At 39.5% G+C, this 12,023-nt stretch overlaps 1 protein-coding gene across 3 annotated transcripts in view; it reads right to left on the bottom strand.

Moving 5' to 3' along the window:
* The window catches only part of MRPL42 (mitochondrial ribosomal protein L42), a 31,588-nt gene extending 20,555 nt beyond the window's left edge, over positions 1-11,033 (bottom strand). Inside the window, exons 1-5 of one of the 3 annotated variants that reach the window (XM_061415746.1) lie at positions 10,930-11,033; positions 10,119-10,196; positions 9,339-9,498; positions 3,963-4,026; positions 2,350-2,434 (exon numbers count right to left, since the gene is read on the bottom strand). In XM_061415746.1, the coding sequence (XP_061271730.1) occupies positions 2,350-2,434; positions 3,963-4,026; positions 9,339-9,408 (219 nt within the window). In that variant the 5' untranslated portion in view covers positions 9,409-9,498; positions 10,119-10,196; positions 10,930-11,033. The remainder of the gene's footprint in view (positions 1-2,349; positions 2,435-3,962; positions 4,027-9,338; positions 9,499-10,118; positions 10,197-10,929) is intronic. The other 2 variants (XM_061415744.1, XM_061415745.1) reach the window with 2 other exon arrangements.
* Positions 11,034-12,023: the final 990 nt, after the last annotated feature.

The raw sequence follows: 12,023 nt of genomic DNA, 5'->3' as shown, positions 1-12,023 counted from the left end.
AGGAAAGACCTCAAGGAGAGGGAATAAACTACAGCATTCAGGCAGAGGAAGCAGTAACTACATGGGCCCTGAGGCAGGAGCTTCCTAAGTATCTACCTTAAAGAACAGCAGAGAATCCACTGTGTAGAGGGATTATGTGTGACCTCACATGAGTGATCTCCTAGACTAGAGAAGGATACTGAAGACACCGGAAAGGAGACAACTGATACAGCAAAGGAAGGGCAACAAAAAAACAAACAGAGACGGGTATGTATGCAAGGGAGTGATGATGATGACGACCATGGAATCGATCCCAGGTAAGGAGAATGTATGAGATACGAAAAGGACTGCGAAAACATGGTTCCATCAATCGATGGAGGTCTTAATGAGGGAATAAATAATTCTTGGAGCTGGGAAGCTAGGAGGAGCTGGTAGCACACTAATGGAATTCTTAAACATCTAGATTGGGAGGAAGAATTATTTGTGATTAAAACCTCTCTAGAAAACTACCATGGGCTTCCCTGGAGGCTTAGACGATAGAGAATCCACCTGCAATATGGGAGACCTTGTCCGATCCCTGGGTTGGGAAGACCCCTTGGAGAAAAGAACGGCCAACCCACTCTAGTATTCTTGCCTGGAGAATCCCCATGGACAGGAGACCTGGCAGGCTACAGTCCACGGGGTCGCAAAGAATCGGATACCACTGAGCGACTAAGCACAGCACAGTGGCAAGGAACAACCATGGGAGTGGGGGCCACTGTAGGGATAAAAGGTCAAGAAGTCAGAGGCTGGGGTAGTAGACAGATCATCTACACGGACACTGAAATAACAAAGAATTAGGATACAAACAGTGTTGGTGAGTGTCAAAGTACATTTAAAATCTTCAAAGAACAGTGGAGGGATGGGGAAGGGAGGATGAGAAGTGAACTGCAGGATGACAGCAAAAAAAAAAAAAAAGATAAGGAGATAGCATGATTTAATGATCCAAACTACAAAGCAAGCTAGAAACCATTAGGGAGGAGGAAAGATGACCTGGATATGACAGTGAAGAGCCACAGGGACATCTATTCTTTCTCTAGGCTCAGTAGTAAAAGGGTTTAGGAGAGAAAGCATAACTACTTAAGAGTGCTACGGAAGCAATGGGGCTAGGGTACAGCCAACTTTCTTTTAAGAGTCAGAAGGCGAAGCCAACGTTCTAGAAGAAGTTAAGGTTCTGAGAGACTTTATAAAGATAGCAAGTTTTAATAGAATGCAGATGTTTTAAGAGTTGGGAAGGACAGGAAAAGTGTCAGATTCGTGGATGCAAACAGCTATATGGAGATAAGAATCTGGATAGTGAGAAAAGACCACACAATCTTGGGCTTTTTAGTATAACTGCTAACACAGGAATAAAGCACACAACCAGAAAACTAACACAAAATAAAAATGGGAGAAGACACAATACAGTATGAGCTAGAGGTTACAGGCCAAAAGCCAGTGACTTACACCTGTTTTCTAAAAGCTGTTCAAAGAAATGAAACAGAAAAGGTACAAAATTACTGCCTATGATACCTAGCTAGAATACAAGGTAGGCAGACAAAATGACAAAATTAAAAAGAGAATACAAAATAGCAAACTAAAATTAATTTTTTCTATCAAATCAGTACTCTAGACTTAATGATGATTTTTAAAAACAGCTACCACTAGATGCATCATGTGATGAACTACTTAAGTATTTTTTCCTCAAAAAGCAAATCAAACATTTCCAAATATAGTAGAAGAAGGCTTAAAGAAAAAAGAGAAAGCAATTCACACATAAAATAATAAATAAAGACTTGGGTCAAGTTAAATAAATTGTATTAAAGTAAAAACATAGCCTCCTTTATCTAGTGCTTCACTTTTGAAGAAATATGGAAAACATTAATTAAACTAGGCCACTTAAAATTATGCCCATGTTGGCCCATTAGAAAAAACTAACCAAAAACAGGAAGAAATTCACCAAACATTAAAGGATGATCAGAACCAACACAATATAAAAGTTATGAAACAGCACTCTAAAATACAAACTTCTCATAATTTATTAGCCTGCAGTATACAGTAGCATGGCACACTGTGTTTTTAAAATTTATACTAAGTGTGTTTGATCCCTAGTCAGTAACCTGCCAAATTTTAGGCAAGAAATTGATGCCATAGTTGTGTTTAAATGGTTCACTTTGTGTATTGAAAAAAATCTTTAGAGAAAGAGGAAGAGAAAAATCAAAACAGTAAAATAAAAAAGCCAAAAGACAACACCAAATAAAGAAAATCAAACAATTCCCTTCTCTTTGGACACTGTAAAGAAGTGTATTTCAACAGCAAATTAAAAATCATAAGAGATCTGCTTATACATACTTTTGTGTGTTCATATGGAATGTCCACAGAAGGGTGGTAGCATACAATTGTCCTGGCATCAGATGTCAGAGCAAGCTCTACTTTGCTTTAAAAAAAAGAAGAATGAACGTTTCAGAGACAGGTTTATACTGTATTCAAGGCAAAATGAGTATTAGAGCTCAAATCTGTTAATCACCAATCCCTGAAGAATAAATGCTGTGTCACTGGACTGGCAAAGGAGGTACCCGTATCACAGGAGACAATTCAGACCATCCCACAAAATATGTCAATTTAACTACCACAACAACCCCATTACCCATGATTTTATCTATTATCCTTTGAATTACTTGTTTTGTTAGTTTGTTCTCCAAATCTTTGGAAGAGATCTTCATGTTCATGCATCACTGTTAATAGAACTTACTTTCCTTATCTAAAAGCTACCTTCAAAAAGCTGTAAGATTACTTGAATTATTAAAGCTGAAGATCAGCAAAATACATAATCTTCCAGGTAAAGGATCACCTGAATTTCCAATCATAAAGACTGTAGCTGAACACTTTTTCTAGATCAGCATTTCTCCAAGCGCCCTTGGCATAATGCAAAACATGTAAGATTCAATCTTTTCAGGTTCAAAAAGTGCCACCTATTATCTAGTCTTATTGCATCACTATCCTAATACTTACTAAATTTACAATTAAAACTGGTGTCAAGAGATAAGAAAATATACTTTTACTAAATTTCACAATAAAACAACTTCATGGGGCTTTCCTGGTTTCTTCAGTGATAAAAAAAAATCTGCCTGCCAATGCAGGTGACAGGGGTTTGATCCCTGGTCCGGGAGGACCCCAGATACCACGAAGCAACGAAGCCCACTGCGCCACAACTACGGAAGCCCACATGCTCTAGAGCCCCGTAGCTCCAACTACTGAGTCCCCCGTGCCTAGAGCCCGTGCTCCACAAGAGAAGCCACCAAGATGAGAAGCCGGCACACAGCAATGAAGCCCCTGCTCACTGCCACTAAAGAATGCCCAGGCAGATCAACAAAGACCCAGCAGAGCCAAAAATAAATACATAAATAAAATTATTTTTTTTTAAAAAGCAACTTAAGAAAAAAAAAATGTTGTAGCTTCTGCACATAGGACTCTGCTATAAAGGACAACATTCCATTCATATGCTACTCCTAGCTCTTAGCATACTGACTAGAACTGAATAAGTACCAAATAATTTGTGGTTAAATTAAATATTTACAATTTAGGATTATTCAATATCAACAAAAGATAAGATAAATAATTGTTTAAGCTAACGGATAAGAACTCTAAGAGAAAATCATAAAAGTAATTAACTTTTCAAAAAAACTAAAGAATGCTTCAGGAAGAAAAGACAGCATTTCTATCAGCACATCTGTCTTAGAACAAATGAAGTATTCACTGAAACACAATGATAAATGATTTTTATTTAAAACATTTATAAGTCCAGACACTGGGTAAATAAGATCACTGAAATATTTTTTAAAAACAAAATTAAAGAAAGAACAATCAGAAAAGAAAGCAGAAATACCAAAACAAGAAATAAAACAATCATTTCAGACAGAGCTAAGAGACTCATTTTTTTTTTCCAACTGGATTTCAATACGTACCAATTATAGTCATCTGGAAGAGAAGAATATGTAGATTTGTGACCAACACAATATAAGGCTCCGTCTGCAAAATCCCCAAACAGTAAAATGGATTTAGTTCATTTGAGCATATGTTCTCACACAAATGTAAAGTTAGTTTTACCCATTCAACCAATATTCACTATATTCACTATGAAGCAGGGCTGTACTTGGAGCTAAGGATTCAGTAAGTTAAGATCCTGCCCTCAAAAAAGGTTCAAACCCGGCGAGAGAGGGACACGTAAACGAACAACTCCAATACAAAGATAAGCCCTGTTAGCGCAGAAGAACTGGGAGTAGAAGGGGCACACCGACAAGTCACAAAACAGGAGTATGGGTTCAAGAATAGGGATATGATCTTTAGGGTGTTCTGAAGGATGAAGCAGTAAACTGGAGTTATTAGTGGATAAGTACAACGTTCCTTGCTGTTGCTAAGTCACTTCAGTTGTGTCTGACTCTGTGCGACCCCATAGATGGCAGCCCACCAGGCTCCCCCATCCCTGGGACTCTCTAGGCAAGAACACTGGAGTGGGTTGCCATTTCCTTCTCCAATGCATGACAGTGAAAAGTGAAAGTGAAGTCGCTCAGTCATGTCCGACTCTTAGCGACCCCATGGACTGAAGCCCACCAGGCTCCTCCTTCCATGGGATTTTACAGGCAAGAGGACTGGAGTGGGGTGCCATTGCCTTCTCCGACAACGTTCCTTAGAGAGGTAATAAAAAGTGCCAACAATCAAAGGAAAGAAAGAACATAAAACTTTAGTGTTGGGAATTCCCTGGCGGTCCAGTGTTTAGGACTTGGTGCATTCACTGACAGGGGCTGGGTTTGATCCCTAGTCAGGGAATTAAGATCCTTCAAGCCAGGGAGCACAGTCAAGTAAATAAATAAAAACTTTAGTGCAACTGGAGTGCACGGTCCATAAAAGGGGAGTGTTTAAGTGACAAAATACAAAATAAAGTTCAAAATCAACTTTTCTTAATCAAAATGCTGACATTTCCTTTTTTTAAGAATACCTGCAAATTCAAACAGAGAAGGCAATGGCACCCCACTCCAGTCCTCTTGCCTGGAAAATCCCATGGATGGAGGAGCCTGGTGGGCTACAGTCCATGGGGTCGCTAAGAGTTGGACATGACTGAGTGACTTCACTTTCACTTTTCACTTTCATGCATTGGAGAAGGAAATGGCAACCCACTCCAATGTTCTTACCTGGAGAATCCCAGGGACGGGGGAGCCTGGTGGGCTGCTGTCTATTGGGTCGCACAGAGTTGGACACGACTGAAGTGACTTAGCTACAGCAGCAGCAAATTCAAAAGCCATATTTTTTTAACGGTTTGTAAAAGGTTTCTCTACATCCAGAGTAATGATAATTCTTTTAAATATAAAGGAAAAATGTAGTTCAGTATGGTTAAAAAAAATTCTGAATAAATCTTCTGTAGAGATCAACTTCTCTCAACTAGTCTCTTGCTCCTCAGTATGGAATGCCATCCCAACTTGGTTCAAATACCACTCATCTTTCAAAAGTCAAATGCTACTCTTCCATGAAATTCTTTTTCCCTTTTCCCTGCCCGACAACCCCCATCACAGAAGAGCTGTCTATTCTGCATACTCCACAACCAACACTCCATACAACATTGCTATACCATCTCTGTGGTCTTTTTTTTCAATGCACCAGTTATTTACATGTATCAGAGATGTCTAAACAAAGTTGCATGTTCCATCTTTGTATACCTCTCCTTTCCCCAAGGACTGTATATACTTAAGAGTGGCAATGGCACCCCACTCAGTACTTTTGCCTAGAAAATCCGATGGATGGAGGAGCCTGGTAGGCTGCAGTCCATGGGGTCACTAGAGTTGGACACGACTGAGCGACTTCACTTCCACTTTTCACTTTCCTGCATTGGAGAAGGAAATGGCAACCCACTCCAATACTCTTGCCTGGAGAATCCCAGGGACGGGGAAGCCTGGTGGGCTGCTGTCTATGGGGTCACACAGAACTGCACACGACTGAAGTGACTTAGCAGCAGCAGCAGCAAGAGTTCTAAATATAAATCCTTACTCGAATACATTAAAAAGTACCTTAACAAAACTCACTAGACCGTGAAAGATTCTTCAGCAAAATGTTGACCCCACAATTCCACTGATGTAAAGATAACAAAAATACAAAGAATTAGAAATATAACCTCATCTTTCAAAAGATTTATTAATTTTCATTATTTGTGCTAATACAGAAGTGTACTCATTAAGACAAATCAGAGGGTAATATAAAAATCATTTATACATATTTTATTTTCTTGTTTGACACTGTTGGGGATCTTCTTAACTATGTATGGATTAGTATTAAAAGTCATTTGTATTCTCTGAATATAAACCAGCTAAGTGATCTACATGCTTGCTGAAAGAAAAGAAGGTTGGGTGGCAGAGGAAGGACAGAGAGAATTTACCATTTTTAGGTAGGCAAGAGGGAAAACTCAAGACAACAAGACTTTCAGTTCAACAGAAACTGCAAAATTTCTACTCTGCACTTACAGACATTTGTTTGTACCCTCATGACACATACATTCTACCTTCTATTCCAGGTATTGTTTCCATAGTTGTCTATTTTAACTACGAGTCTAAATAAATTCTTAAATGAACATCCTGCTTATTACTGTGCCCCCTATCATGCTTAATAAAAAAGAAGAGACTGCTAAACTGCCTCTGAAATGTTAATTTCTGTATAATTAATACTCAAAAAAACTTATTTGACATTTTAGCAAGAGAAAAATTCTAGATATGGTTAAGTATCAGAAGTTCTAAAGGCATAATTAGGACTGATGGCAAAGTTAACGTCAATCAATCCAAAGCAACTCAATATGCCAAAAAGAATCTCCCATGAGAGTCAGTTCTCCACATCTCAAGGACTTTTCCTGTTTTATGTATATATTTATACATACACACGGTTTAATTGCATTATGATATGATCTGTAAAAGCTGATAGTCCTATTCATTTTCAAATGCTGAATTATCTTAAATTACTTCAACAAAGACAGTATAGCAGAAAGTATATTGAGAAGACACAGTTTTGACCTTAGCTCTAATTTATCAGATATGCAATTTGGTTGAGTTTCTGAGGGCCAGAGAACTCACGCTCCTTCATCTTCAGAAAGACAATATCACCACATGATAAGTAAATTATTGTAAAATGCAAAGTTGTAAACATCAAAAGACTTAAGGTGCTTAAAAGTTGAAAATTTTTCACAGTGGCTATATATTTCAAAAGGTTTTAAATGTTCCTTTCAGAGTACAGGAAGGCCTTTTTATTTGTGCTCGTTGAATTTTCCAATAACCGTTTGCTTTGCCTCTAATCTTTTAACATCCTTCCCTTTTGTATAAAATATCAATAGCAACAGTAATAATAATATTTTACCTTCACTAGTAATAATACAAATTGTGTAGAATAAGGGGCTTCAGGATGCAAGAGGTTAGGTAGTCCATGATTATTAGGATGACTGAGCGATGATGGAGTTATTTTCTGGGATAGCCCAACTGGTGAAGTCTACATAGACATTTTTAACTTTGCCATGGGCAGATTAACTGGTTTTCAGATTAACCTGAGTAAGGACAAACTGCTGTTTCAGGACATGGACTAGGTAAAAACTGATCAGGCCTGATTTCCCATCAGCCCTGGGGCTGAGTTCCTATCAGGGCAAAAGAGAGACTAATTGCAGCAGAGCTCTCTCCCCAAGTTCTCAACAACAAATGCTCCTAGGTAATCAAGGGCTGACTGCAGTTTTGTTTTCACTGATTTTAGTGTGTATCTAAAGACTCTTAGCAATCTCATCCTCTGTTTACTTAATTGTACTTTTATTTATATCGTTTTTAACCCTCTAGTCTTCAAATAACTCTTTTTCTCTTAACTCAGTTCAGTTCACTTGCTCGGTCGTGTCTTTGCGACCCCATGAATTGCAGCACACCAGGTCTCCCTGTCCATCATCAACTCCCGGAGTTCACTCAAACTCATGTCCATCAAGTCGGTGATGCCATCCAGCCATCTCATCCTCTGTCGTCCCCTTCTCCTCCTGCCCCCAATCCCTCCCAGTATCAGAGTCTTTTCCAATGAGTCAACTCTTCACATGAGGTGGCCAAAGTATTGGAGTTTCAGCTTTAGCATCAGTCCTTCCAATAGAAATGTTCAATTACAAATGGTAGTCAACAGGAAACATGAACAAAGAGATTAAGATTGGGCAGAGATGAGTAAAAATGTTGGCCGACTAGCTAAACACGAAAAAGAAAACCTACTATAGCATTCTAACCATGTCTGCTTTAGAAATCGGAGAATGCAGTTCACAAACAGAGGAAAAGGGAAGAGAAAAGAAGGTTGGTCAGGAAATAAGATTTTAATTGCCTGTTTATTTATATAGGTCAATGTTTTGACTATCAAACATGTATTACTAGGCTTTGAAGAAAATATTACACTGTTTCTTCAGAAAAGGAAGAAATTACATTTTTTAAAAAAATTACATAGAAAAAATACAAATACACCAAAATATTAACAATAATCATATCTGTAAGATGGAATTGTACATTTGGCCCTTATTTGCTAATTTTAAGAACTGCCAAAAAAGTAGTATATGAGGACTTCCATGGTGGCTCAGTGATAAAAAATCTGCCTGCCAATACAGGAGACATGGGTTCAATCCCTTGTTGCGGAAGATCCCACGGGCCAGGGAGCAACTAAACCCTAGCACCACAACTATTGAGCCTGTGTTCTAGAGCCCAGGAGCTTCAACTACTGAAGCCCGAGTGCCCTAGAGCCCTTGCTCCACAACAAGAAAAGCCACCTCAAGAAGAAGCCTGAGCACCGAACAAAGAGTAGCCCCTGGTCTCTGCAACTACAGAAAAAGCCTGAGCAGCAACAAAGACCCAGCAGAGCCAAATAAATAAGTAAATAAATAAATACTTTTTTTAAAAAAAAAGCAGTATGTGGAAACATAAGTAATTCAAACCAGAAAAAGTTCCTCTTTATTAGTCCTTCACTTGGCCTCAGTTAAATCCCACTTGTGGTCTACAAAGATAACTTACTTGGTCCACATCTTTAACTCTTCATTTATAAATGTTGATATACATATACAGGTCAATCATCTTTCAAATGCACAAATTAGATCATAAAATAGATACTGTCTGACATACACCCCTTTCTATATAAGGATCTTTCCACATTATACAATATGTGGAATAGATATGCCTCCTATATAATAGCAAACATATACAATAACTAAACACTGTAAATTTTCTTCAGTGAACACATATTATGATATTATAATATTTGAAAAAGTTTAAAATCTCTTAACCATTAAAAAAAAACAACACCCAACTTACTTTCAACTGGAAATAAATGTTTCAACATAGTTCTGCTTGATATTGCCCATTTTACTGCTGCCAATGCCATGGTGAATCAAAATGCTTATCAGGTGGTATAAAGATGATTTGAAGAGAAACTGCTTTTAAAATCTGCTTCTAGATATAACAATCTTCACCCCTGCAAAAGCGATAAAGAAAAATCAGTGCTACCTATGATAAACTGAAGCGACACAACACACTGAACAGCACAAAATAAGATCACTACCTAAAACCATAGACACTAACGCAAAACTTTTTAAACAACTTTCCGCTTCCAGGCAATACAGGACAAAGAGCAACACCATCAGATGTTATAGTTATTTCCATTCAATGAGTGCACAGCCAATGTGTAATTACTCTTAGAAACAGTCAGTCACACATGCTACACAGAGCATTCTCCTTTCATAAAGCTAATGTGTCAGTGTACAACTTCCCAGGTACCAAAGACAAGATCTTATTACATCTCTTACAATGGTATTGTTTCTGATTAAATGAAATATTAAACAAGATGACCCAGCCGTGGCTTATTAAATATTGACTTAGAGAAACACACATAAACATCCTATCCTAAAGCCCCGAATAAAATTTCGCCCTCTTATATATGTATGAGATTTCTAGCTTTCCAAGGTGCTTTCACTACCATTCATCTTACTCTCATATTAATCATGGGAAGTATCTTTATTTTGATTCATGAATTAATTAAAGTACAAAATTTAAATAACTTGCTTCCAAGAGCTTCAGAGTCAATCATTTACAAACCGGGAAAGTTTGGGCGAGTCATTAAGCAATCCTCCCTGTCCCTTCCACGGTAAAACGCGGGTAAACAACTCCAGGCTGCTGTGAATAAATGACATACATCATTCGTTTGCAACTGACTATTCGATGACTATTCCCCACACCCCCATCCCTGCACAGTGATAACATCGTACTTTATCAATCTTAGTTGCTAAACTATGCAGATGACTCCTTGCACGGTCAGTACATTAGCACTGACATTCCTGAGTTCCTTTCTACAGTTTACAACCCATTTTCCTATACATTATATGCTGTTTCACAAGTGTAGAAGTTAGGCATTTCCACTTAAAAAACTAAGAACCTAGGCTCAGAGAAGTCAAATGGTTTGTCCGCCCACTTTACCGCTGCTTAATAGGTGGTATGGAGGAAACGCAAACCCCTATCTTCTAACTACGAACTGAGGAACAGAACGTTTTAAACGACATTCTCTCTGAAACCCAGGGATCAGATTATTCACCTCAAAGAGAATTCAGAGGGTATATCCCTTGGCTTGGAATTCAACTCTGAAGAATACGGGGTTGCGGGGAGCCTGAGAGGGGCTGAGGTTTGAGAAATAGGCTATCAGAACTAGCACCTTTCACCTGGAGCGTAGCTCCCACAGGAAGCGAGAGGACACACGCCAGCCCTTCTGCAAGACAGACTGAGTCTGGTAATGCCAGAGGCTTTATCCTGCCGTAGGATAGGACATAGGAGACCTCAACACTTGCCAATAAGCCTCTGGGCCCGCCGAGCTTCTAGGGACCCCTAGACGGGAAAAGGACAGGGCAGCAGTTACCTGAACTGCTGCTCACCGCGAAGCCGCCATCTTGCCTCAGTCCCGGCTCTAGACGGCACAACTCCACGCGCCTTCCTGGCCCGCGGGGCACTCTGGGAAATGTAGTCTCCGCCGGAAGGAGCCCATGGTGCCGGGGTTGGGGGTGCGCGGCGACGGCGGGTGTGGAGCGGGGATTCATCCAGCCTGCTCCCGGGTTTAGTTGCAGCAGTTCGCCAGCAAGTTTACTAGCACTATCTCCAAAAACAAATTCACTGTTCCCCAGTCATATCCTTAAGAAAGTAACAAACACTGTCTTTTTTAAGTTTATACCAATAATCGGAGCAACTTGAGATCCATCCTCGGATGAATTAGGTTTCCTACGGAAAGAGACATTTCAGAGAAGCATTGAAGGAGTAGTGGCGTTGGATTTAACGTTTGACATGGGGAAGCGGGGCAACCCTTCAACCTAAAAGCCCAGCATTATGTTTTGAGAACGGTGCTGGTTATTTATTATGAGAGGAAGACGTGCAGAATCCTGAACCTTGCCTTGTATCTTAGAGGGAAGAAAAGGCCACGCTATAATGTCTTTCCGGACTATGCTGTAGGGGAAGACAGGGAGGAGAAACAGATTGGAAGGAACGATCAATGGACTCGTCAAACATTCACTGTGCAGAGCTGAAGAGAGACGAATCAAAGACGATTCCACAGGACACGTCTCAATGGCTGTGAGCCGAGTGGGAACCACTGACCAACAGGGAGGCTCAGTGGGGCGAAGAAAGGTTCACAAAGCTGAGACCAGAAAAGAAACCAGCCATGGGCCTGTGCACATAAGGAGTGAGTGTAGAAAAAAAAAAGAAAAGTACCCAGAACCTAGCCAGGAAATTCCAACGTTTAGCGGTCCGGTGGAGGAGGACAGCCAGCAAGGGCCTCTCAGAAGCAGCTGGAGAGAGGCAGTGTGAAAACCAATAATACACAGTCTGAGAGTGTGTCAGGAAGAGTTTCATAAATGTAGAGTTCAGTGTCAGCAGTTTTAAAACTAATTTCCAACATGCTAACATTTTGATGTGTAATCTTGCACTTTTTGTCTTTTTGTGTATCTGTACTATTGATAGTAG

Source organism: Bos javanicus, chromosome 5 (genome assembly GCF_032452875.1).
Source record: "Bos javanicus breed banteng chromosome 5, ARS-OSU_banteng_1.0, whole genome shotgun sequence".
Classification (NCBI taxonomy): Eukaryota; Metazoa; Chordata; class Mammalia; order Artiodactyla; family Bovidae; genus Bos; species Bos javanicus.
Note: the sequence above shows the minus strand (reverse complement) of the source record. Positions and strands in the feature narration are given on the sequence as shown.